The sequence below is a fragment of the Lynx canadensis genome, chromosome F1 (assembly GCF_007474595.2).
Source record: "Lynx canadensis isolate LIC74 chromosome F1, mLynCan4.pri.v2, whole genome shotgun sequence".
In the NCBI taxonomy this organism is placed as follows: Eukaryota; Metazoa; Chordata; class Mammalia; order Carnivora; family Felidae; genus Lynx; species Lynx canadensis.
The window spans coordinates 40,153,948-40,181,413 of record NC_044319.2 but is presented as its reverse complement, the minus strand read 5'-3'; the positions used below and the strand labels follow the sequence as shown (position 1 = coordinate 40,181,413).

Genomic DNA, 27,466 nt, shown 5'->3' with positions numbered 1-27,466 from the left:
CTCAGGCCAGGATGGTGTGCCTAGACCAAATCCCTATCCTGGCTCTTCTGTCCTGGTCATGTCCACAGCCATCCCGTCTTCACCACCACCCTAAATGGAGAGTGAGTATAATCAGTTCCTCAGGGAGATTCTGCCTGCACAGCTGTGTTGGGGCTGGCCTGGGTCATCTGGGGAACAGCTTATAGTGACACGCACCATAAGGGATTCTCTTTAGCCTCAGCCAGCACGGAATCCTGAGCAAAATCACTCTGAGCCAGAGGAATGTCACCAGCAGGGGATGTTTTCCCCCAGATCTAGCTGTGCATTTTCCATAAGGTTTCCTCCTTTGTGGTTTTCTGGGCAGAGCCTGGAGGGAAGGAGGGGAGACTGAAAGAGGTGAGGCTCAGGCACAGAGGCTTACTTGGAGGAACAGGAGTCTTTGGGGTAGGGGCCGTGCTGTCCCAGAACATTCCTTCACAGCCCTGCAGAGCCCATGTGGCCCTATCCCTCTTCCTCACACAAGGCAGCCTGCCCACGCTCCCTTTGGCCCTCCCCCTCCTCCTGCTCTGCACCCCCAACAGGGACTGGGGAGCAGGCTGTAAAGAAAACAAGTCTCAGCCAGCAGCTGGGCACAGGGGATGAACTCTCAGCTCCTGAGTCTTGTCCTTGTCCTCCCACCCCCACCCAAGGGGATTCTAGGCTAGAGGATCTCTAACCCCCCTCCTCCTTGAGTCTGATTCTTGAACTGCTAGAACCCAGTAGAATCTGAGGTTTTCCTCTGTATGTTCCTCTTTCCTTGTCGATGAAGAAGGTGGGTTGCACAGTTGTGTCTACCTTCTACTTACCTTTCTGCTTGGTGGAGGTTCCAGTGGGCTTTTACAGGGGAAGGAGCAGGGTCCCAGAGGCTTTGCCACTTAAAGAAATAGCATGCAAATTAGCACTTGCTATTTTTGGCCAACAGGTCAAGGCACTTTGGGTAATTGGACAACAGCACTGAAGGGAAATGCTGTCTGGGGGTTTCTGTGAAGACAGTAAAACACAACCTCCACTGTCAGCAGACCCAGCTCCTGGGCTTGCCGAGGCCCTGACCCTGCCCATCACAGGGATGTGGCAGAGTTAGGGGGTTATGGTGGCCTTGTTGCCTTGACTACAGTGGGGAGGCATGTTGGGGGTGACTCTGAACTCTTCTTTCTGGGTCCCAGGCTGCACAGTAATAGCTTGGGGCAGAAGGGGTGGAGGATAATTGATGCAGGTGGTGGAGGAAAGACACCTGCTGATAGGGAGCTACGAGTCAGGCACTTTTCCAGAAAAAAAAAAAAAACAAAAAAAAAAACAAAAAAAAAACCAAAAAAAACCCAACAAACAAAAAACAGCCAAAGAGGGACAGAGGAAAATGGCCTATCTATCTTAAATAAGCCTCCCCTGTGCTCTTCTGGCTTCTCTGCAAAGAGCCCTTGAGAGCTATGATCTCATTTGTCCCCCGTGCCAGGATCATCAAAGTGGCTCTTTACAAGGGGGAAACTGAGGCATGGAAAGGCCAGGAAATGTCTAAAGCAGAGGGCAGAGCACAGACTAATACGCATGAGGTCTTTCAGCCAGATTCTTGTGAGGGGCGATACCCTCCCCACAACATGCCCACCCCCCCCAAGGATCTCTGGAGTCACCTTGGCTCAGGACCAAGGTCTTCCACACCATTGCCAGCAGGGACATCCAAAGATGGTTAGTGGGAGGCTCGGGTTGTGTCCCTGACCATAATCTCAAAGGTTAATGGAGTTGGTCAGAGTGAGCCACACAAAAAGAGAGAAAGATTTGCTGGAAAGTTCCATGTGGTCTGAGTTCCAGCGTCACCTGCCTGGGGGCTTCTGGGTTCCAGTGTCCCCTGTCAGGCCTGACTACATACCTGATTTCCTGGTGAGACCCAGAAGGAAGATTCTTGAGAAGACCAGAGTCCCAGGGTAAGCATCCACCACTCGGAACCTCTGCCCCTTGACCTACCCTCACTTCCCCTCTGTCCCGTCAATTATGAAGCTATTTACTTCCTTAGGTGGCAAAGGCCCTGCCCCTCCACAAGTCTGGGCCAGTCAGAGAAGCTTCCTTGGGGTCTGTGGGGGCAAGCTGAGCCCCGAGACCCCTCCACATCCCGGCCAGGCTGAGCTGGCAGCATCTTGGCTGAGGCAGAAAAAAAAAAGCATCTTACCACATAGGAAGGGGTGATGAGAAAGGGAAAGGATTAAGCCAGAATGGAGGGACAGGGGAAAGGACGTGGGGGAGGACCCTGATGAATTAACCCTGTGGCCACACACTGAGGTGGGATCCTGATGCTCTCCATGGAGAATGACCTGGCCACATCTCTAACCCCTGCTTTTATTTATTCTTTTTAATGTTTATTTTTGAGAAAGACAGAGAGAGAGAGAGAGAGAGAGAGAGAGAGAGCACACAAGTGGGGGAAAGGCAGAGACAGAGACAGGGAGACACAGAATCTGAAGCAGACTCTGTGCTGTCAGCGCAGAGCCTGACGTGGGGCTTGAACCTGTGCCAAACCATGAGATCATGACCTAAGCAGAAGTTGGGCACTTAACCGACTGAGCCACCCGGGTGCCCCTCTAACCCCAGCTTTTAAAACCTACTCCCAGATCCCGCAATGACCCCACTGACTCTTGGGGGAATCAGTGAGACCTTGATAGAAACACCTATAAAAATCATTCACAGCCCCTGTGGTGACACTTTCACAATTATGATTTTATTTGCGAACAACCTAATGCTCTAAGGTGAGGCAGATGTTACTATGCTTGCTTTAGAACATTAAAGGTTAAGAGAGTGGCCTCAGGTACTTTGGCCACAGGTACGGAAGCCATGATGACATTAGTTCTAGGCCAGGGATCATTCTTTATTAGAAATGGGCATCTGAGTGGCTCCATTGGTTAAGCATCTGACTCAGGTCATAATCTCACGGTTTGTGAGTTCAAGCCCCGTGTCAGGCTCTGCACTGACAACACAAAGCCTGCTTGGGATTCTCTCTCTCTCTCTCTCTCTCTCTCCCTCTCTCTCTGCCCCTCCCCCATGCACTCACTCCCTTTCTCTCAAAATAAATAAACTTTTAAAAAAATTAAAAAAAAAAAGAATTGGATTTTATCCAGTGAATTTCTTCTCAGGGATGCCTGAGTTTTCAAGAGCTCCTTGTGCATTACCCTGGTGGGCTTCTCTCTGCTCTTGACCTCCTAAGGCAGTACCTTCCCTCACCAACTTCCAGGCCCTTCCTAGAGGACATGCCAGGTAGCCTGGGACAGACCCCCTTCGTGGGGTCAGATAATCCAGAATGTCAGGGCCCAAAAGGTAGGTAAAGCTCACTGGTTCAAGTCCCTCATTTTCACAGAGGAGGAAATTGGGGCTCTGAAAGTGCAAGTGACTCATTCAAGGCTCTTTACCAGGCTTCCTCATTCCCAGGGCCGTGATCTCACTGGTTCTGTGCTCCCACTTCTCACCAAGTCCCTCCCCAGGGCCAACTGAGGCTCAGACAGAAAGGTTCTGAGGGTAGGTGGGGGAGAGTTTGGATCGGGGGCCCTGGAGTCAGTAGACGCACAGGGGAGTGTCCCAAAGCCCAGTGCCGATCCCAGCTGAGAAGTCTTTGGGGTAGCAAATGGGCCAGCGAGAAGAGAGGGTCCCGCGCCCAGCTGTGTTACTGCTCTGCAAATATTTACACGACCTCTGAGGAAACCTGCCTTTCTCACCGCCCCGCAGCTGGGAGAGGCAGCAGAGAGGAGGCAGCCCCATCAAATCTTAAACAGCGAGCTACTGTTTTAGCAGTCCTTAGCTTCATATCCTCCTGCCACCATCCCCAACCGCAGGCTCTCTGTGTGGCTCTGAGAACATGGGACAGATGGGATCATGGGAATCATCCCAATAAAGACTCGACAGACCCTCAGCTGGCCTCTGTGGGCAGATGTGTGCGTATGCGTGCATGTGTCTGTAAGGCCTCCAGCTCAGACCCCTGACGCCAGAAGCAATGACTTCAGATCAACCCCAGCACCCACTGCCCCAGGTTCTCCTTCACTGAGCTGGGGCTCTAATATCCGGAGAGGAATAGAAATCTCATACGCGTTGAGGAGGCATTGTCAATGTATCGTCCCTTTTATCCTCGAAACCCCTCTCACCATGTCTACGTCCGCCTCCCCCTCCCTGGTCCAAGCCATCACCTTCTCTTGCCTAGATTATTGTAGCACCTTCCTGTCCAGGTTCTCCCTGATTTCCCTGTGGCTCTTTTCCTCACAGTAGCCAGGCAGGCCCTTTACCAAACATGTCAGACCTCATCACTCCTCTCCCTGAGACCTTCCTGTGGGTTTCCCCTCTCACTTAGAAGAAAAGTCAAAGTCCTCACCTTGGTACAGAAGACCCTTTATTACCTGGCCCCTGCCTACCTGCTGATCTCACTTCTAACTACTCTCTTCCTTGTTTACTCTGTGTCAGCCACACTGACCTCGTGGCAGTTTCTTGAACACGTGCCCCTTCTTGCCTCAGGTCCTTTGCACATGCTCTTCTGTGCATAGTGAAGCCTTCCCTGACCACGGGATCTCAAATAGCCCCCACCCTGTCAGTCTCTGCCCCGTACCCTGCTTTATTTCCTGATGCCACAGAGCGCCACCTAATCTAGTAGGTATTTATTTATTTGCCAGCTCTTTTTCATATATGAGTTTAAGAACAATGTCTATTTTTGTCCTCTTGCTTTAGCTCCACATGTCTTGTATATAGTAGGTACTCTACAAATATTTATTAAATATATTAATAAATATCATGATTTGGGCATTATCATCCTTCCTTTCAGACAATGAGATGAAGCACAAAGAGGCTAAGTAACTTATCCAAGGTCATGCAAATGGTGAGTGGCAAACACGAGAATTAAATCCAGGTCAGTTGGACTCCGGAATGTTTTTTTTTTTTTTTTCATTTTCTTTTTAAGGTTTATTTATTATTGAGAGACAGAGAGAGAGACAGAGCATGAGCATGGGAGGGGCACAGAGAGGAGGAGACCCGGAATCTGAAGCAGGCTCCAGGCTCTGAGCTGTCGGCACAGAGCCTGACGCGGGGCTCGAACTCACAAACCGCGAGATCATGACCTGAGCCGATGTCAGACGCTTAACCTACTGAGCCACCCAGGCGCCCCTGGACTCCGGAATGTTTAAGCGACTTTGCCAACCTGTCTCCCAAGAACAGAAAACTAACCACAGGGACTGGTAGAGACATAAGAGACCATATAGCTGCTGCCTCCCAGACTTCAGGGGCACCTGCTCAGAGCTGGGAAAAGCAGGATCTCTTAGCTGGAGCCTCACACAAGGAGCTTTTTGCCCTGGCTAAATCCGGTAAACAGGGATCCTCTGAGGAAAGTTCACTCCAGAAGGGCACAGGGGAGCTGGCTTTTCTTCCTGCCCGCCCCTCTACAGATTTGTGGCTCAGAAAGGGATGGTGACAGGCAGATGATAAGTTCTGCCCCTCCTCTTCTATTAACACTCGGCAGAATGTCAGCAGTCCTGGGAACCCCTGCTGGTAGAAGTCCTACCACCCAAACCTGGCCATGAGCCTGTCCACATGGCCGGGTCCGTGAAGATGGTGTCATTTCTGAACTGCGCCTTATCATCAAATCCACAGGGGCTGAGACAGAAGCCAGACGCTGAAGTAAAGGATGGGAGAGAGACTAAGAAAGGTGACCAAGGAGAAGAGGGCTGGGAAAGGAGCTGGAAGAGAGTGGGCAGGCAGGAAAAGAGGGTGGGAAGGAGCTTGAAGATGCGACTCTTTCTTTCAGGCTGCAGATGTCCCATAAGAAAGAAGGGCAGGGCACCGAACAGAACTCTTTTAACACAAGCTGGCCAAAGAGGGCAGGAAGGGTAGGCTGGTGAGAAGGGCTTGCCCTGCTCTGGGTCAGGCCTCAAGGCTGAACACAGCATCACTCACTCCTCTCTGGAAGAGTCCTTCCACCTCCCAGACATGCTCTCTGCCCGGCTGGTTGCTACCCACTGCCCATCGGCAAGCTTGCACACCCCCCCCCCCCTCCGCCACTGGAATTAGTGCACACACAGCCTCTTTGTACCCAGCCGCCTCTCACACACGTGTTTGGATGGGTCTCACACAGTGTCTGTCTGTCTCTCATTCCCCTCCTTGGCGTGCACATCACGAACACGCTGGCTCTGTTTATCTATGGCACATGCCCCAACATCAGCCTCTCCCACCTTGTCTCCCCACGACCCTGTCTTGCATATTCAGTGAATGTTGATCTGTTATGCAGCGACGTGCTTTGGGTCTCTCTGGGACTGTCTCTTTCCTTCTGCCTGCTTTTCAAAATCTAGACTTTTGTACATCTGCCTGAGCTTGTCCCAACATATAGGCAAGAACAATCCAGTCCTGCAGACTCTTTAGGGCACCCCTATGCACAGCTCAGTGGGTAAGTCTGCCTGCCTAGCCTGCTGGCCTTTCTTAGCTGCAATGAATGGTCTTTTGCTGCCTGGTCAGAGACATCTGATAGCCCAGAGGCCAGAGCTGGCCCCTCATGGACATCCTGGGACAGCTTAGCCTTTGAGCCAGAGTCAACAAGAACTTGTATTCACAGAGGCTTGGGTTGCTCCTTGTGCCTGTGGTTCTGAGCTCTTGGCTGTGGCTACTTTGTGGCTCTCCAAAGCAAGACCCTATCCTGGAAGATGGAGAGGTCACCTAGGGGCATTCCAAGTGGAGACCTCTAACGATGATTCACTGGCCAGTCAATAGCGTGACCTGAGAACATATTCTGCTGGGTGTTGAGAAAAAAATAGAAGACAAGGTCTGTGTCCCTGGGAAGCTCTTACTCCAGTGGGAGGCACATGATGCCTGCCCCCTCCCGGGCTTAAGGGGCACATGGGCTGAACACGGAGGGAAAGGGCTTCATGGTATACCCAGTGAGGCAGTAGGTATACCAAAAAAAAGGAGAGGACAAGGCAGTCAGAGGGCCTGGGTTTTCCCCTGGTTGCTGCCACTTTTAAGTTATGTGATCCTGGCAACCCTGTTAAGCAGTTTCCTCACTTGCAAACCGGGGGAAAGAATATCTAATTCAGTGTTAAGATTAAATAAAATAATAAGACACAGTGTTTTGTAAACCATATATGCCATGCAATTGTTAGAGAATCATAAAAGCACAAGTTACTACAGTATAAACTATACACACAAGTTCCAAGATGATTTTCAGAGTCAGGTAGTATTGCAATGGGATGAATTAGAGAAGGCTTCCCGAAAGGAGAGGATTTGGCAGACAAGTGGGCAACTGGGTGTCACCATCTAGGTGGAAACGTTCCATTCTACAGATGTCCTTTAGGACTTTTATCACTTTAATTTTCCAGGAGCCAACCAAGAGAAGGGAGGGAGGTCACATTTACTGAGCCCCCACTGCATACCCAGTCCATTAATGCAACATATTCTATAACATCCTTATAGGAATCCTATTCCCATAGAACTATTCCTACTAGAATGGATTCACAGCTTTCCCAAAGCCTCAGAGCTGGGATCTGAACCCAGGCCTGTCATACTTCCAAACTTATGCTCCTTCTGTAATATCAGATTGCATGGAATTTCCAGACACTGCTTGAGCCCAGCTGGTTTATCACAGAATATAAGGTTTGTGGGAAAAAGGAGGAGGGAGCTGACAATTAAAGAGGAGAGAGAAGTGGACAGGCAGGCAGGTGGGCAGGGCTGGTGGGGAAAAGCCAAACCCATCTCAACAGCTTCCTCAATCCCTGATCCATCCTGATTGTCGACCAAATTGTATGTCTTCAAAACTCAGTGAAAACCCCAGCAGCTCAATTGTAGGTTACTAGGACACATCAGAGGAGGGGCCACGCCTCAGCCTGCATCGGTTGCCATGGCAACTAGCATACATCCAGCTGCCCCTCTGGAATACCTGGCTTACTCCCGCCTTCTATCAGCCCTGTTGGGTTTGAACAGACACTGTGATCTAGATTAACCCCACACAGCCTGTAGAGTGCTACCACTACTCTTTTAAGAATTAAGGGGAAGGAAAAATAAAATAAGATAAAAACAGAGAGGGAGGCAAACCATAAGAGACTCTTTTTTTTTTTTTTTTAATTTTTTTTTTTTCAACGTTTATTTATTTTTGGGACAGAGAGAGACAGAGCATGAACGGGGGAGGGGCAGAGAGAGAGGGAGACACAGAATCGGAAACAGGCTCCAGGCTCTGAGCCATCAGCCCAGAGCCTGACGCGGGGCTCGAACTCACGGACCGCGAGATCGTGACCTGGCTGAAGTCGGACGCCCAACCGACTGCGCCACCCAGGCGCCCCAAGAGACTCTTAACTATAGAGAACAAGCTGAGGGTTGCTGGAGAGGAGGTGGGTAGGGGGCACATGCTCAGAGCCTGGAGCCGATTTCAGATTCCATGTCTCCCTCTCTCTCTCTCTCTTCCACACTTATGCTTTCTCTCTCTCTCTCTCTCTCTCTCTCTCTCTCTCTCTCAAAAATAAACATTAAAAAAATTAAAAAAAAAAAAAAAGAAATATCGGGGTGCCTGGGTGGCTCAGTCGGTTAAGCGTCCAACTTCAGCTCAGGTCATGATCTCACGGTTTGTGAGTTCGAGCCCCGCGTCGGGCCTGGTGCTGACAGCTCGGAGCCCGGAGCCTGCTTCTGATTCTGTGTCTCCCTCTCTCTCTGCCCCTCCCCCACTCACACTCTGTCTCTGTCTCTCAACAACGAATAAACGTTAAAAAAAAAAAAAAAAGAACTCATTTTCAAGCGTGAATGTTAAAATACACTATTCCAATATTATCATTTTGAATGTGCACGTGACAGGTTAGGCCCATCAATTTGTGAATGTCTGCCATCAGACGGCTAACAAACAATAGCCAGCATTTGTTGAACACTTATTATACATAAACATGTTAACAAATTTAATCCTCACATCAGTCTTACAGAGTAGGCACCGTTACCGTCCGTGTCTTTCAGCTAAGGAAACTGAGGCAGAGGGAGAATAAGCATTCACTCAAACTCACAAAGTTAATAAGAAGAGCCAGGACTCAGACCCAGGAGCTACAAGCCATCACGCTAAATCACTACTGCCCTCCCACTCTGTGGGACGCTTATGTTGATAAGATCTGGTACCAAAGATCTGTTGATCTAACTGCACACTACAGGACTAAAAGAATAGCTGGATGGTGTTGAAAAGCCAAACAAGATCATCCCATGCAAAGGAAGTCAAAGCCCAAGTTCAGTGAACCCATCTGCCAACCTGGAGAAATCTCATTTTGATACTCTTAACCGCTCCTAATTCAGCCAGAGGCCACCAGCTAAATGAACAGGACAGTAAGTTGAGATCAGAATAATGTATTTCGAACCAAAGCTCTTTATAGGTTTCAAAGCACCCCTACATGTGCTCCTTCACTTGATCCTCACAATGCAAAAATGATGACCCTTTTACAAATGAACAAACTAAGACTCAGAGAGGTTACGGGACTTGCTCAGTGACACGCAGCAAGCTAGAGGAGTGCTTTGGATACAACTCCAGAGCTCCAGATGCCCCTCCCCCTGCACCACAGAGAAGTATCAACAAAGCTGCCTGTATGAATCTGTGGGTCAATACTGTAATTGTTATCCCCCAACTGGCAACAACCACTGTCTACTTCAACTACACATCACTTCTTTGGCCACTGACCCAGGAGGCATCTTGTCTCCCTTTTAGATTTGAAGCCCTTCAAGGACAGACATGGAGTTTCCGTCTTCAGCTTGAATGTTGGATCTTCTCCAGAATGATCCCTTACCACCCTCTACCCCAACCCTTGTGTTTCGTGGGCAAACGCCAGGCCTGGGCCAGCTGCCCACTAGGTGGGATACCTAAAGAACTGACTACCAGGAAACAGAAGATAAAGCGGAAAGGTAAATATCCATGCTTCCTTGCCGACTCTCCCCGCTGCCCATTCAAGTTAAGAAAGGTTCTCTTCTCTTTGTACAAATCCTACAAACCTGATGCCCATTCCAAGAGAATTCTTCGCATTGAAGGTTGGGTGGGGCATCTTGGGTTTGCCAGTCAGACAGCCAAACTGGAGAGCAGCAAATGAGGCTCCCTCTCAGGAGGGTGGCTGCAGACAGATGCTGAGGCCCGCTTAGCAAGGCTGGGAGGTGTCTCTTTAAGGCTTGGGCTCACTGCCTCTGGGAGCAAAGAGCCAGCCTGGGAGAAGGCAGGGGCCTACAGTTTATTTTAGTTGACATTTTTCAACGTCAGGACACTTCAGAGCCAAGAAGGAAACGAATCCCATCTGTTCCTGAGCCCCCAAGCACAGTTCAAGAGGACAGGCTGGAGAAGGGAGGGGAGGCGAGGAGGGAACAAGAAGACTGGAACATCCAGCCACACACATGGAGCAGGAAACCACCTGAGGAGAGACACAGGGCATGGCAGACAGTCTCGAGAAATCCCGCTGCCCCTCTGAGACACAGCCACAGAGCTCTTTCAAGATGGGGCCTGCTGGTTCCGTCGAAGGCTCTGCGGCCTCTGGCACAGGTCGCTGGACAGCAGCCCTGCCAGGGCTGCCGAAGACACAACCCTGTACGGTGTGAAGGGCACCCACTGGAGGTGTGCGATGCAGCACCTAGAGGAGTGCTGCTGCCAGCCAAGCCCGGGGCTCCCGCTCCTTAACCGCTGCACAGCTCAGATGCAGCCCACCCAAGCCGCCACTTACGTGGGTGGAAACGGAGGCATCGAGAAGTAAATCCGAGTTAAAACAGGGAAGGGATGGAGGGCCGTCTGACCTCCTTCCCTGCTAGGCACACTTGGTCCCTGTACCCAGTGCCTGTATTTACCTCTGCATGGGAGCCCATCCTCTCCTCCCCTTCTGCTCTAACCCCGGGTGCCAGGGACGGGAAGGACAGACAGATGGCTGTGGAACTTATCTTCTTACTTAGATTAAATTCCAGACCTTCCTATTTTTAGAAAAACAAATTGCTGCTCTCTTTGCAAGAGGTAAAAATGTCTCGAACTGTCATTTAGGACAGTCAGCAGCCAACTTGAAGTTGTTTATGGTGTCATGCTTTGGATACTACCCTGGGCAGGACTAGTGTCAGGCGGTGATTAGTCCAGGTGCCAAATTTCAAGAGGATCATTGACAGCTTGAGAGCTTCCAGGAGAGAGTGACCAGGATAATCGGGAAAAGTGGGTCATTTAAGAAAGTAATGAAATAAACTGGGGACTTCTTTGGCCGGGGGGGGGGGGGGGGGGCGGTTAGAGAAGAGACTATCTGAGCAATCATTAAGAACATGCTGAAATATCTGAATGAAGATTTATACTTATTCTATTTTTCTTGGATGGCAGCATTTGAGTCAATAGGCAGAAGTGAACCAGATTTCGGATGAATATTTAGAAACTGTCTTATAATTTTGTTCTATTTGAAATAGAATAAGCTCACTATGTCTAGGCAAGACAAGACTAAAAGACTGGCTTTCAGGAATGCTATAAAGAAGATTCTTGTACTTTATGGGAAGATGGACTAGGCCAGAGTCACTGAGAAGCTTTAGAAAAATATGGCTTCCTGAGTAGCAGAGAATCTGCCTTGGTAGGTCTGGAATGAGATTTGGAATCCATATTTTTAAAAAGTCCCATCAGCTATAAAACTCTTAGAAGGAAACACAGAGAAAAGGTTCATGACATTGGATTTGGCAGTGATTTCTTGGATACAACACCCAAAGCACAGGCAACAAAAGAAACAATAGATAAATTGGACTTCATCAAAATGAAGAACGTTTGTGCGCAAGGGACACGATCAACAGAATGAAAAGGTAACCCACAGAACGGGGAAATATATTCTCAAATCATGTGTCTCATAAGGGTTCATATCCAGAATATATACAGAACTCCTACAACTCAACAACAACCCAATTAAAAAATGGGCAAAGGACTTGAATAGACATTTCTCCAAAGAAGATATACAAATGGCCAATAAACACATGAAAAGATGTTCAACACTGCCACTCATCAGGGAAACACAAATCAAAACCACGAGATACCACTTCACACTCATCAGGATGGCTATTATTAAAAAACCAACCAACCAACCAACCAACCAACCAACCAATCAAACAAACAAAAGGTGTTGGTAAGGATGTGAAGAAATTGCAACCCTCATGCATTGCTGGTGGGAACGTAAAATGGTATGGCCACTGTGGAAAAAACAGTATGGAGTTTCCTCACAAAATTAAAAATCGGATTACTATATGATTCAAGACGTCTAGGTATACACTCCAAAGAACTGAAAGCAAGGACTTGAACAGATATTTGTATCCCAATGTTCATAGCAGGATTACAGCTGAATGGATAAACAAAATGTGGTACATCCATATGGTAAGCTATCATTCAGCCTTAGAAAGGAAATTGATACATATTACACCTGAATGAACCTTGAGGCAATCATGCCCGGTAAAACAGACCAGTTACAGAAAGACTAATACTGTACGACTCCATCTACATGAGGTACCTAGAGCAGTCAAGTTCAGACAGACAGAAAGTAAGTGGTGGTGGCCAGGAACTGGGTGGGGGGGAGGGGGAGAGGGGAAGATGAAGAGTCAGCGTTTAATGGAGACAGAGTTTCAGTTTGGGAAGGTGAAGGAGACGGATGGTGGGGACGGTTATACAACACTATGAATGTACTCCACGCCACTGAACTGTACTTTTGAAAGTGGCTGACATAGTAACCATATATAAAAAACATGTATTTTACCACAATTAAAAAAAAAACATCATTAAAAAAATAGGATTCTTTCGGCAGCAGATTCACCTTCCTCATTCTAGTTCGCTGAGCTGCAGTTTGAAGAATCTGCCTGCTCTGACCCCACCCCCCAGACTGGCAACCCAGGAAAAAGGCCTGGTGTCTGGAGGGAGCAGGGAGGGCTGACGTGGGACTGAGCACTGGCTTGGGGAGAGCGCCCAAGGGGCTGCTGCTACCCCAGCAGATAAGCGAGAGCACTTAGAATCACTGTCTTCTTGCCTGGCTCGTTCAGATGGCTCGTGGCTGATTATGTCGCTCAGTGGGGAGGGCAGAGGCTTCACCTCTGTCTCTGGCCCAGTGCTGGGAGCTCCTGGGAGGCAGCAAAGTGAATGGCAGTGGGAGGGGCTGAGGAGGGGTCAGTGTGCGGGTGGGAACAGCCCTACCCGTTTCAAGAACACGGAAAACAATTTTCTTAGAAACAGGACACTTTCTAAATTATAAAACCTGGATGGAACCCACAGTGGGGACAGGAGGGCCAACAAGAGGTCCAGCAAGGAGCACTCTCTTCAAGATTTGCTGGAATCCAGGATGCCCAGTCTCCAGTGAAATAGCACAACACTTAACCATGAGAACACATAATTGAGGAGGGATTGTTTACATTAAAATTACTGGGATTATAGGTGGGTTTCCCTCATCTCGGACTTCCTTAGCACGTTTAAGGTTGGGTGTGTTTGCAGTCTGGGCAAGGAAGTCAACAAACGGAGAAACCTTAAAACTGTAAGTGTTAAAAGAGTTCCTGCTCATTGCGGATTGACCATAAAAAACACACATGAAATTATCTTGGAAACCAGCATTGCAGTTTATAGTGAGGTCCACTTTATGGATATTGCCATGCCAGCACTTTCTTCCCCCTATGAACTTGAGGCTTCCCTGGGCCCGTGGTCAGTTGGTGGATGTGCAGGAAGGGCAAGTTCTCATTCATGCTCTAGCCTCAGTGAAGTCTATTTTTTCAATGACTTAGGGGCATGCACACTGTCCAGAGGAAAGGGATAAAGAAAGGGTGCTAGAGGGTGGATTAAGGACATTTTTCCTGGCCCTCCTCTGCCCAGTATTCCATACCTTTACCTCCACGTCCCCTCAAATCTATGTTCCCAGGATTGGCCAGCAGCCACTACATTTGTCTTTGCTGCTGATTCTGAGTGCCACTGTGGTGAGACTGCACACTCCCTGTGGGCAAGTCTGGGACTCTAGAGTGCAAAAGCCCCTCTCCTCCTTCACAATGGCATTTTAACAATTAACAGTAATAATAGCAAAAAAAAAAAAAAAAAAAAAAAAAAAAAAAAGCTAACATTTAGTGAGCATTTAGAATGAGCCAGGAATTATTCCAAACATTTTACATATATTTATCTACTTAACCCTTATAACCATCCTGAGATAAGTCCTATTATCTGCATTTAGCAGGTAGACAAACTAAAGCCTGGAGAGGTTAACTTGCCCAAGCTCACACAGCTAGGAAATCCTGCGGCCTGCCTCAGGCTGGGATCTCCCCAAAGTCAGGAGTCTCGTGCCTTCCGATGTTTGGGGAATTTTCTGCCATGGCCATTGTGTGCACCTTGGGGGACGGCTCCACCTCCCTCTGTCTGGGAGCTCCCTGACGGCTGGGGCTCTAGTCCTTCCACCAAAAGAGGAAATTTCAGAGCTCTTTGCCCTGCAGGGGTTGTGCCTCCCTTTGCTCTATCCAACTGGGAGCTCTCAGAGGGCAGGAATTGGACATGTCCTCAGAGAAGCAGCTTCCTGGCACAGGGGCTGTGCAGAGCACAGACACCTTCGCTCTCCTTCCTGCCCAGCAAAGCCCTCTGAGCACAGGAGGAGCTGGATGGCTTTTCTCCGATCCCAGCTCCAAGCTGGTGGATCTGAGCGTGAGGTCGGCCGGCCCCTGGGATTTAAGAGGCAGTAAACAGTCTCATTCGTGAGTCAGTTGTTTTGCTCCAGAGCAGCTTCATCAGCTGGACAGGCCCTGCCTAGTCCCTCCAAGTTTGTCCCCAGGGGTGCGGAACAGTGGATGGCCTGGCGCTCAGCTCTCAGTCCTTTCCTAGGAGGGGCTACTTTTCATTCTGTTCCAGTTTGGGATTTTTATTGGGAAGAGGTAGTCCCTGAGAGGGATAGGGGGAAGGGGTGTTGTCGCTACTTGTGTGGTCCCTTGGAAAGTCCCAGCAAACCAAGAAGGAAGAGCGGAAGTAGCAGGGAGCTGAAAGATGCTCTGGAGAAGGTTCCAGAACCACTACAGCTCTTTAGTCTCAAGGCTTGGAACAGTTGGGCCAGGACCGTTTACACCCTCTCTCCCCCCACTTCTTTCTTCCCATCTTCTCCCCCTCACTTCCCAGACTGTCACCTACATCCGCATCGCTCCACAAACCCAACCCTGCCAGTTGGGGCAGAAAAGAGAAGATGAGGGTCCCTGTGGGGCAAAGCACAGGAAGTAAGTAAACTAACAGACCGGGATAGGAACTAGGAAGTTGCATGATTGGCAGGTCTGCGGAGGAAGAAACCAGAGGAGTGGAACCTGAGGGCCACGGGGGAAGGCGCGGGCCAGAGGGGCCGGGAACCCCGGCGAAGGAAGGAGAGCCACCACTACCACTTTTCTGTCTCAGCAGTGCTTTCCCCTGAGCGCTTTCGTGTTCTCTTCCTGTTAGACTCCGAGGCAGACAGATGTAGTACTATCATCCTCTTTTTCCAAGTGGGATAGCAGATGAGGTTGTCCGAAGTCCACACGGAGTTGGCGGAATTGGCGGAATTGGCACTGACGCCCTTTCCCAGGGCCCTTCCTACCTGCCTTTTCCGGGTTCGAGGGAGGAGGGCGGGACATACCATAGAACGACAGCCCCACGGGCCAATGAGAGGGAGGCCTCTCCATTAACCAATCAGCTCTTCAGGTGGCGGCCCCACCCACCGCACCGAAGCTTGGTATAAACCACATCAAATTTCAGGGGCGGCCACAACCAGTGTATGAAGGCCCTGCCCGGCTGTCTCCCGTCACAGCGCGGCTACCCAAACTCCTGTCATGAGTCCCGCTCGCCTCAAGGAATCCCGTTCCACCGGTCGTCCCCCTGCCCTCTCTAGTCCCCTTGCCCAGCTGCGCAAGAGACCTTACCCGGTAGTGATGTCGTCGTCTTCCGTCATGGTCTTGCCCATGAGGTCGCTGTCGCTCATGTAGCCGGACTTGAGGTCCACCTCGTCCGAGTCCAGGGACTCGACCAGCTCCAGGCGGGAGATGTGGCTGAGCTTGCTCGGGCTGCGCATGGGCATGGTGTGCGAGTAGTGGGCCCGCTCCCCGTGCATGTACCAGGCGGGCGGCCCCTCGGAGCGGCAGCCCCCGCCCACCGAGGGCGCGTCCCCAGCCTGCAGCCGCGGGCTGGACTGGCCATAGCGCCAGGACAGAGGGGACGAGCGGCTGGAGAGGCTGGACACACTGCGAGGGTTGGCGTCGTCACTGTCGTAGCAGGTCATCTCCAGGGAGCTGGGCAGAGGGCAGAGGGCAGAAGGGCAGAGGGCAGAAGGGCACTGGTTTTCATTCCGGCAGGGCCACTCTGTGCCCTGCCCGCGTAGACCGCACCGCAGCGACCCTTCTCCCTTCCCGTGCCCTCCCGCCTCCTCTGCACCTGTCCAGGTGGGCTCCACCTTCTCCAGGAGGCCTTTCATTGGGTACGGCGCCCCTGTTATATGTTACCTGAGGTTGTCAGAGGAAAGGGATTTGAAGTGTGAGGGAACCAATTATGTACACTGCTAAGGGCACAGATTTTGTAATATGAGCTGGATTTTAATCCTTTTCTACCATTTATTTGTAAGTGAGCTGGAGGTGAAGTAATTAACCTTGCTAAGCCACCATTTCCTCATCTGTAAAATGGAGATACTACAGCTACTCCATACAGTTGTAAGGATCACATATGTAAATGCCTAACACAGTGCCTGGTATATAGAAGTTGCTCAATAAATGGGAAGGGTCCACTGAGATCTCTTGGGGGAAGTGGGATAATCTGGTCACCTTGAGCTTACAAGACCTTGATCATTCATTTGTTCAGGGCATGTCTATCACCTCCTCTCTATTAACGAGCTGGGAGCAAGTTGATTTCCAAACCGGAGATGGCCAAGTCTGGAGTAGGGTACAGAGGGTGTGGAAAAGCTTTGGCAACCTGAGATATGTGTCTGGTTCCCAGTAAGACTAGGCCCAGCCAAAGGTCTGGGCCATGAGGAGACAGAAGCAGAACCTCACCAGAGAACAGAAGCAGCCTTAACTGGAAAGAGGAGAGAACATATGGAAATGGACAAGAGCGTCCTACGCCGCGAGCCCTGCTAGGCCAGGCCAGGGAAGCATGCGCAGGTTTTGCGGGATAACCTGAGGGGGTATGGGAGCTGAACAAGGAGCTGCCTTTCTCCCTCAGGGACCATGGTGGCTGCAGAGAGAAAGGCCAGTTGGGATCTGCTTGGAGAGGTGGCCTAGATTTGGGTTCAGACAGAGACTAACTGATAATCCCGCCCAGCCCGGCCCAAATCAACCATAGGTAAGGTCTCAGCGGCTTGGCCTAGCTAAAACCATGCAGGGCTGAGTTAACCAAAATAGGATCTTTAGGCCGAGAAAGCCAGGCAGCTAAGGCAGTCTGTGGCTGGACATGGGTTACACAAAGCACAGGAATCTTCACTCCGTGAGCACATCTATTTCTTAGCCACTTCAGGGGTTAAGGTATGAATGAGGTATGAATGAACTTTTGTAAAGTTCCTGGAAAAAAAGAAGATCCTCCCAAACTGTCTCTACCAACCCTGAGAAAACAAGGGGTTATTTTTTGATCAACAGGAGGAGCCCAAAAAATTAAAAATAGAACTACCCTACACTCGGCAATTGCACTACTAGGTATTTATCCAAGGGATACAGGTGTGCTGTTTCGAAGGGACACATGCACCCCAATGTTTATAGCAGCACTATCAACAGTAGCCAAAGTATGGAAAGAGCCCAAATGTCCATCGATGGATGAACGGATAAAGAAGATGTGGTATATATATACAATGGAGTATTACTTGGCAATCAGAAAGAATGAAATCTTGCCATTTGCAACTATGGGGATGGAACTAGAGTGTATCATGCTAAGCGAAATTAGTCAAAGAAAAATATCATACGACTTCACTCATATGTGGAATTTAAGATACAAAACTGATGAACATAAGGGAAGGGAAGCAAAAATAATACAAAAACAGAGAGGGGGACAAAACAAGAGACTCTTAAATACGGAGAACAAACTGAGAGTTGCTGGAGGGCTTGTGGGTGGCGGGATGGGCTAAGTGGGCAAGGGGCATTAAGGAGGACACTTGTCGGGATGAGCACCGGGTGTCATATGTAGGGGATCAATTACTAGATGCTATTCCCGAAATCATTATTGCACTATATGCTAACGAACTTGGATGTAAATTAAAAAAAATTAAAGAAGAACAGGAGGAGCCAAATGACCCTTGAACCTGAGCATGCTGGTGGTCCCCACAGAAGTCCTGTGGACAAGGCTGGGGGAACCCTGGCTGGGCAGGGCGATCGGTGACTGCTGATTCTGGCCCTTTCACGGGCTTCCTGACCTGGTCCACACCCAACTTCTCCCCTCTGGGCCCTCCTTTGTGTTCTATGTGCGCTTTGTCATACGCTGCGTTATTTCTGTTTCTAATTACTGTGGACCTCAGAGAGAGTGGAAGTTCCCTGAAGGAGACTGTGGGCCTGCGCGACTCTGTCTGCCTTGCTCACCGCTGTGTTGCTGCACTTTGCACAGGGCCTGGCATGTACTGGGTACACGCACAAGGACAAATCGATGAGGAACAAACCCAAGATGTGTTGAGTTGAAGAGCAGGGAGGCTCTTGTCGTAAGACTCAGTACAGGGATTCACGCAGTAAGTGTTTAATAAAAACAAACTGACCGTGACAATGAGATGAGGAGGGAAACGAAAGGGATGATGATGATGACCATGGTGACAGGGTGCTGGAGAGCTCCAGGACGGCCAGTTTTCATAGTCAGTCTACACCATGGTAATACAATTAGTGAGGAGTGTGGGTCATGCTCAGCATATAGACTCCTCAGTTCTATTCCTGGCCTACTCCTGTTTAGCTCTGTGCACTCAAAGTGCCTCTTCATCTATTTCACTGCTCTTTTCTATCCCCCAAACACATCTCCAGACATCTCTAAGTCAGTGGGGGGAGGATTCTAGCTTAAAATTTCAGTTCTTGACTTCCAGCCCTGCATCCAGCCCTTCAGTCTTGCTTCTCTCTCTCTCTCTCTCTCTCTCCCTCCCTCTCTCTCTCTCTCTCTCTCTGGGGTTGGGAGAACGGCAGTCCTGGAGCAGAGAGAGAGTTTCATTTCCTCTCCAGCCCCAGCCCCCTGACCCAGACACTCTCCCTGTTGGGGAAACGAGCCAGTAGAAATAGAGGAAGCAGGACAGAAATAAAGATTTCTGAAAAAGGAATTGAATCTAGCGTTAGCCTGTAAGTTCCAGAGTGAAAATGACCTTGCTGAAAGCACTCACTGGATGGTAAGCTCCTCATCAAGTATAAAGCCTGTGTTTGTTCTGGGGTTTGGTGCCCAGCACTGTGCCTGGCATGGATTCTAAGCTTGCTGGACACAGAACCCACCCTAATCAGCCTGTGTGACTCTGGCAAGGGACTCCCCCCTCTCCCCAGCCTCGCCTGCTGCTTCTCTAACCCAGAGGATATGAAAATATCCTGTCTACTCCCAGGGCTGAGGGAAATGCTGATTGATGGAGAGCACTTTAAAAAGTAAAAGAGCCATAAAAACTCAAGGAATCATTGTTTTGGCTATCAAAGTGTGGAATAGGGATAATATAAACCAAAGGCTAAGACAGGAAGTGGCTCTGGGTCCACAGTAAACAGCAAAACCAGCTTCAGTGCTCTTGGTTTTTTGTTTTTTGTTTTTTTCCATAAAGGGAGATAGTAGCCAGAGGCCTGAGGCTCTCCCCCTCAAACCAGTCAGCTTTATGCAAAAGGTTTTCAGCCTCACTCTCCTCTACCCCAAACAGAAAGCAAAAAGAGAGGTCAGGCTGTCCTGCTTAACTGGCTGGCTGCTTAGAGTCAGTGGCACCGGGACACTGAAGCTGCTGCTTCTAGCCTTCCCCTGTGGCTGAGTCATTTGGGGTGGGACCCTCTCAGCAATGAAACACTTTCTGCCTTCTTTGGCATGGAGCTGGCATGTGATTTGGTGCTGAGAGCCATTCTAACAACTTCTCTGGATGGGGGAAGGAGGAACGTTCAAAATTTTATCCACTGGGTCCCTGAACTGGTGAGCCAAGCTGAGCCCGGCCCCTGTGCCACTGGGTCCTGTTCGGGGCTTTGAGGGATAGAGTCAAATATAAGGGGGCCTGAGCCCCAGGGCCTCTGGGAGCCCCACCTTGCACTCTTTTCCTCAGATGTCCTGACCACATCCCTTTCAGTAGTCTGGGTTCTGCTTGCCTAACCCCATAGAGTAGAGGCTTTGATTTAGCATTTAAAATATTTCAGTTATCTGGGAACAAAGAGCTGAATGTCCAATATGAAGGTTAGGATGGACTAGGCAGAAGAAGAGTGGAGGGAGGGAGAGGGGTGTTCTTAAGTAGAAGAACTAGAGCCAATGGGTGAGAGCTGCTGAGGCCTGATTTCAGTTCCACTTCCTAGTCATGGCAATCCCACAGCACACTGAGATGACTGACAGGTAATGAGTTCCCTGTTGTTGGAGGTATGTAAATTTAGTCTGGCTACCACTTGGCCACACACTTAGGCTAAGAAAAGCCCCTATCCTATTGTCTTTCTGTCCCAACTTTGCTCTCATTTTCCAACCCCAGGAGATGGGGAGGAACCAATCTCCAGTCCAACTGGAGAGGTCACCTAATCCCTCTCAGCCTTCCTGCTCCACACCCCCCGTGATTTCCCAATCCTGGCCATCTGCTCCCTTTCTTTCTACCCCCAGAGTGTAGCCTGGCCCTCTATCCCCCTTGGAGCTGACAGCATGAGCTCATCTGGGCAGCCCAAGGAGGCAGCGGGGGGAAATTCTGAGTCATGGCACAGGCTGTGGCCAGCATGCCACTCCAGGAAGAGGTTCCACGGGAGGGATAAGTGCCCCGCGCCGCGGGAGGCAGCAAGGTCTCTACAGGGTGGGGTGGAGGGGCACACCCCATGGCATGGATCTGGATGACATGGAGGCTGGGCACCCAGGCCTCCCTCAGCCACTGTCTGAAGAGGCAAGAGGGCACCTGACAGAAGATTGACAAGATGCCGGAAGCTGGGACAGGCAGGATCCCAGAATCCTCTAACAACAGACGCTTCGGAACAGGCAAGGGACAGCATTTGCAGCAAATGAGGAGGCTGACACCCAAGGAGGGAAAGTGGATATCGCAGGTCACACCCTGAGTCATGTGGTGGCTTGCGCTTCCCATCCCCCACTCTGGCGATTTTCACATTCATTGCCTGCAATGAATCTCACACTCAAGCACAAGCTGATGCCAGCCAAGCCAAGCTTCTCTCGCCAAGACGGCCGATTCTCCGCTCCTGCGGCTCTGTGCCACGGCGCTCCAAAGCCCTGCCCTCCAGAGTGGGAGACAGAGACAGCAGCGGGGGGCACGGCCCCCTCCGCAGCTTGGACTTACCTGTGAGTCACCTGGGACCCTCGCAGGCTGGACATGGTCTCTTCCAGGTTCTGTCGAAGATCCAGGACGTTCTGCACTGTCCTCTTTCTCTGGGACTCTGGGTCTGGAGGGAGAAAAGCGCAGTTGGGTGAATGGAAAAGTTGCTGCTGAGAGCTGAGGGTGTCACGGAGTGGAGACTGATCATGTCCCCGGGACACCACTCCCCACGCTGTGCTGGTCACCCTGGGCACATGCCCTTGACCACCTGACGTCTCGACCCCGGAAGGGGGCTGTAGGCATGGGGCCTTCTGTGTTGTGCACTCCTCCCAGACCCCCTGAGGAATGGCTTCTGCTGGCTTCACTTTGGGGAGGCCCTGCTTCTCACAGCTGAGGTCCTGGGCAAGGTTCCCATGGTTGAGGTCACGTGGAGCGTCTGCCCGAAACCCCATCTCCAGTGATGTGTTGGTAAATGTTTAACAATTGGCTCTTGGAGGCCGGGACGCCCTGACTTGGAGCGTTTGCCAATATCTGTGGTGTAAATACTCCTCCCGTGGCCCTTTTAAGCTACCGACGTGATGTCACTGACTGCAGGGTTAGGAAGAGATGCTACTAATTGGCTCTGGGGAGCTGGGACGAGCCAGCTTCAGCATGTCACACTCCCGGAGCCCCGAGCACTGACGGGGAATGTCTGGAGTTGTTCTGTGGGGTCCAGGAGAGCCAGTGCAGATAGAGTGCTTGTCTACAAGTGAGGCAGCTGGAGGGCATGGGCAGTCATTCCCAAGAGCGTGGACTGAACTCTGGGCAACTCAGACCCCAGACAACGGTGCAATCCCGAGTGGGGAGGATGTATGGGTGTGGCCGCCACCCTCAGGATCCTAAATGACCAGGGGTCATTTTATCTAACCTTGGTTTCCAGGCAGAATATTAACACGGACGGATGAGAAGAATCTACAAAGAACAAACAAATTTATCCCATCTCCTTTCCAGGGTGAAAATAACATTCAAAAGACCAAGGGGTGCCGAGCATGAAGAACTCAAAGAACTTTCTCCATCCTCTATCAATCCATCCAGTAAATCTTCATCAAACACATACTTTGTGCCAGGTACCACAGCAGGCCCTGAGGACACCAAAGTGAAGAGGTCCTGTCCCTGTCCCATGGTTTGTCTTAGACTTTGGGATCCAAAGTCACTGAATGGAAGCAAATCCCCCAATGCCTCCCTGAAAGACAACGTATGGAGAGTCAAAGACCTACAGAGAGATGATGGCAAAGCAATGGAGAAAACCCAAGAATCCTCATTCTCAGGCTACTTCCCTTTTCCCTCCAAACCCTCCGCGGTCCTCTCCTGGTCAAACTGCCCTCTCGATCCCTTCCCGACCCACAGACTCAGCATGGGTATGAGATTCCTTTTGCTGCCAAGGGGAATGTTTCTGAATCCCTTCAGGAGGCACTTCTTCCCCCAGGAACGAGCTCAGGCTGGCTGGTAGACAGCTGCTCCGTCTTGTCAGCCGAGGGGAGGCTGGGGAGGGCGGGTAGGAAACCAGGCGGCACCTTTTCTGAGAACCAGCTCCACATCCAGACCCAAGTACCTCTCCTCTCCTCTCCCTAGGGGAGCCTATGGGAGGCCGCTGCAGCTGCTGGTAGGATCACTCAGGGTCAACATCATGTATCCACCCTCCATGCTGATGGCAAGAAGGGACAAATGGCAGGCCTCCATGCTCTGAGCTCTGTCCCCAGCCTTGTCGTCACTTCTGAGGTTGCCAATGCCTATTTATCCTGGCAATGTCACCTTGTGAGCTGCTCCATGCCTTTAACTGATGGCTTGGCATGGAACACAGACAGGATCAGAATGTGTATACGTATATTTTTAACGCTTGGTTCCCAAATGCCTGTGTGGGGACCAAGAACATTGCGCCAAGATGTGGGTTTCTGGGCCAGGGCAATTCTTTCTATGGGTTTGGCAGAGATGAGGGAAAGGCATGCATAACTCCAAGGGGTGTGCGGTCTCAAAGAGGAAGGTGACCAAGAGTTACTCAGAGACTTGTGTGTGTGCCAACCCTGTGCATATATCATCCAGCTGAATCCCTACATTCACGGGAGATTTGTGCTATCATCCCCATTTTACAGATGGGAAAACTGAGACTCCAAAAGATGAAAGAAACTGCCCAAGGACACACACCGTAGCACGCAGGACAGAGCAGAGTTGAGCCCAGGAAGAAACTGCCATTTCTCATTATGTATCACCGGGCATTTCTGCACCATTACTCTCAATCACAGTGATGGCACATAGTAGGTGCTCAATGGACACTTGAAGAATAGATGGATGCTACCACCAAAAAAATTGTCAAGTACATTTAAAAAAGAATGGATAGATACATGTCCCTTTAGGAAGTTGTCTTTTTTTTTGTTTTTTTAAGGAAAAATATTTAATCCACATCGTAGCCGGCCCCAGGACGGTCACTCTTACTCCTTAATGCTCCAGGCCCTGGGGCATGGCGGGTATGGGTGTGTGAATCTGGATCTTAATGCTCTAGTAGTGACAGAAAGGGAGACCCTTTCCTACTTCCTACTTCTCACTGCCCTGATCACAGTGCCTTCTTCCCCTGTATCTCTTCCCTCAAAGGCGCCCCTAGCCCCTACCTCATTTCCACAGCAGTAGAGCAAGGTGGGGATACCCCAAAGTCTCACAGACTTGCCAAAAATTAGAGCCACAAGAGTCCTTGGAAGTGACTCAATCCAACCTGGTCCTAGGAGAGATGGGAGCCTGGGGTCCGGTGAAGGGGCAACTAGCTGGAGGTCAGAGAGAGATATTAATGGAAGATCTGGCATCAGGTCTCCCTGCACTGTAGGCTAGGGGCATACACAGGAGGAGTCCGGGTTAGAACCTGATTTGTTGGAGGGTGACCTGGACCTGCCATGTGTTCTCGGCCCTGGATGGGTCCTGCAGAGGCTACACCCTGAAGCTCCCTCCGTGCCCCAGCACTGTCCCCTGGTGGCCATCTTGGGCATACCTCTCTACTTCTCAAAGGCTCAGCTCACGATGGCTCCTGAGAAGCCTGGCTGTGCTCCGCATTTGTGGGTGACGGATACCTTCCTAGAGGTACAGCAGCAGCCCCACGATGAAAGGACTGACGTGCACATAAAGGGAAGGCCTCTGGAGCTCAAGAGGCTGCAGAAACTTTGCCTAGGTTGGGGGGCAACTTGATGTTCATATCCATGACCCCAAAGCAAATCTTGACATACTCAATCTAACAATGTGAATAAAGTTGCGTTGGCAGAAGAATCCACCCCATCCCTCATCCTTGCTCACTCCTGACCTTCACTCCATCCACCTCTGACCCCCATCCCATAAAGAGGCTTCACCCCTTTCTCCCCATCTCCCATGAGGATCAGAGATGGGGGAAAGGTATCTGAGGTACACACTATATTTTGTGATGATAACCGCAAAGCTTGATGGTTTGTTTTATTGGATAAGTCTTGGTGCCTCAGAGGTCGCCTCCATGTGTCTTTGTCAAATGTTTGATCTGGGAGTGGGGCAGGCACAGGGGACACAATAGAGTACAGACACGGCAGAGAGGGAGGGCCCGGTACTCCTCTCCTCTCCTCAGTGTCCCTCTGTGTGGGATGCACTCAGGACACTCCCAGCCTATGCGGCATTTTTGTGCAGATGAGAAAAAGGCATTCTCAGGTGGACTCCGCTAGGGTCCTGCTTTTGCTGAGGGCTATGGTGTGGCCAGCAGAACACCCCTTTCGCTTCCCTTGGACACTCTGATCAGAGCACCTCTCGCGGCCCTACTCTAAGGGTCTGGGATGCTCACTCTTAGCTGCTACAGAATAGGGTCCTGCTGCAAGAATGGTGTGTGTGTGTGTGTGTGTGTGTGTGTGTGTGTGTGTGTGTGTCTGTGAAGCAGGGTTGGACAAAGGCCACGCAGGGCTCCTGCAGCTCTGGGTTGACAGGGAGGTCTACGAGTGGAGCTCATGAGGTTGTCCTGGGCCGCTGCTCCAAGCCTTTCCCTGCAAAAAGAGTGTGTGCGCTCCTCTGGCTCAGGAGAGAGCAACAGTCTCCCCCAACCCAGCCATCACCATGGTAACTCACAGCTGCCACAAACAACATCACCCTCCCAGCATGCACTGGGCATTGCAGGGTAGGATGGTGTTTCTACACACTGCTGCCTCTTTTACAAGACCAGAGAGCACAGTTTGTCATGAGTCTTTGGGCCAAAGCACCGGCAGTCAAATAAACCTGACACATAGGTGCATGCACACGCAAATGCATGTAATGCCAGTTGCCGATGCTTACTTCACGGTGGGCATGAACCTGAGTGCTTTCCCTGTTTGTCTGACTCCAAAGCTCCTGTTCTTTCCACTGCAATATGGGGCCTCGAGATACACACACACACACACACACACACACACACACACACAACCTACTTGTGGTCCGGCCAGCAGTTTGTGGGAACCCTCACATTCGAATCACACACGTGCAGGTTTGCAATTCTGCAGACATTCGCACGGGGAGATTTATGTGCCCCTGTCTGTCTTCCATTGTAGGTGAGGAAGGCAAGAGATGAAAACAGTTGCACAGGGGTCGTTTATCTGGAGAAGGGATGGCACACCGGGAGGAGGCACTGTGCATGTGATGGTAAATCAGGAAAACAAGCTTCCCCAAGAAGGCAAGACTATGAACTTGAACGAGACTCCAAGAAATGGAGACGCTGGGACAAGAACAGACAGGGTGGTGTAGTAGCAAGAATATAGCCCTTAGAGTCAGAAAGACTGGAGTTCAGATCCTGCACTGTGCTTTCCCAGCGGGTCTGACCTTGAACAGGGCATCCCAGCTTGCTGCAGTTCTCCCCTCTGTAAAGCTGGGAGAATAGGGGTGCCTTCCTGGGAGGGTTGCTATGAGAGTGAAAGTGCTAATTCACGTAAAGTGCTCTGCACGTAAAGTGCTTGGCACACAGTATTTGTCAGAAGGTGTAAAGGGGGCAGGTGAGCAAAGGGCACACGCTCCCACTGGGGCTGCAGCTGGGTTCTTGGTCCTTCCATTTGCAGGTGGGTGGTGCTGTCCCCGTGGCTCAGGTGAACCCTCCTGCCTCCTCTGGGCCCTTGCTCTGCCTGGCGGAGGCCCTCATACTTGGAGGTAGGCAGCGGATGATGTGGCAACAAAACGCTGTCCCTGAGTCATCGGGCCCAATGACAGCCCTGCACCGTAGCTATGTTACATCTTCAACTCCCGCTCCCCTGGAGCCCATCTCAGCCATGGGAGATGCTGGGTCTCAGCGGCCTTCTCTGGCCACCAGTCTGAAATCTGATGTAGTAATGAATGGGGGCCTCCAATGCTGGGTAATAACCCCACCAGATCTAGGGAGGTGCAGGGAGGAGGAGGAGGGATGCCAGGGGATCCATCACCCAGCAGTCAAATTTACCCAGGTGCGGTACAATTTTAATTATTAGCTGACGATTAAGTAAACTCACTGTTGAAATCTTAATTACTTCCACCAGTGTTTCAGAAACCACATTAGTAGTTTAGCCCAGGGCAGAGGACTGGGTTCGTGTCTGACTTCTGCACTGGCTTTTGCTGTGAGTGGCTGGGCTCAGTGAGAAACAGCAGGAGAAATGGAGGCGACTCAAGAGGAAGAACGTTTTCAAGCTATGGCATTTCAGAGCTCGGAAGAATCATCTGCCCTCTCACTTTATAGATGGGGGGAAAACAACACATCACTCGGGCCCAGAGAGGAGTAAGACTTGTCCAGAGTCACCCAGGTTGCGAACGTCAGGGCAGGTGCGTTCTTGGCCCGGGGCTCTTTGTACCTGAACACTGTGTCTTCTCCCTGGGCTGTGGGCTAGGAGTGAGAGGCAAGGACACGTGTCACCAGAGGGGGTGATCGAAATGTAAATTACGGTTTGGGATGTTCTGGAATAGATCCACTTAGATATCCAGGCTAGACTAAATGACTTGGGAGATTTTTGTGTTTTACCACATCACAACTAGTATTTGTGGATGACATTTTGTGTTTCCAATGAGTCAAATAGCTTTGGGAGGTGGAATCACTTTTATTTTTCTCCTCTACTCAAGGACACGCACCTTCAAAGTCCATCCATGGCAGGTGATGAAGGCCCACCTCGGGGCCG

General features: G+C 50.5%; 1 protein-coding gene across 6 annotated transcripts in view; it reads right to left on the bottom strand.

The window, feature by feature from the left end:
* Nucleotides 1–27,466, bottom strand: part of NAV1 (neuron navigator 1) — a 245,554-nt gene that overhangs the window by 71,902 nt on the left and 146,186 nt on the right. For all 6 annotated transcript variants that reach the window (XM_030303210.1, XM_030303207.1, XM_030303208.1 and 3 more), the window contains 2 exons: nucleotides 21,357–21,459; nucleotides 15,847–16,212 (listed from right to left, as the gene is read on the bottom strand). In XM_030303210.1, coding sequence (XP_030159070.1) covers nucleotides 15,847–16,212; nucleotides 21,357–21,459 — 469 coding nt within the window. The remainder of the gene's footprint in view (nucleotides 1–15,846; nucleotides 16,213–21,356; nucleotides 21,460–27,466) is intronic.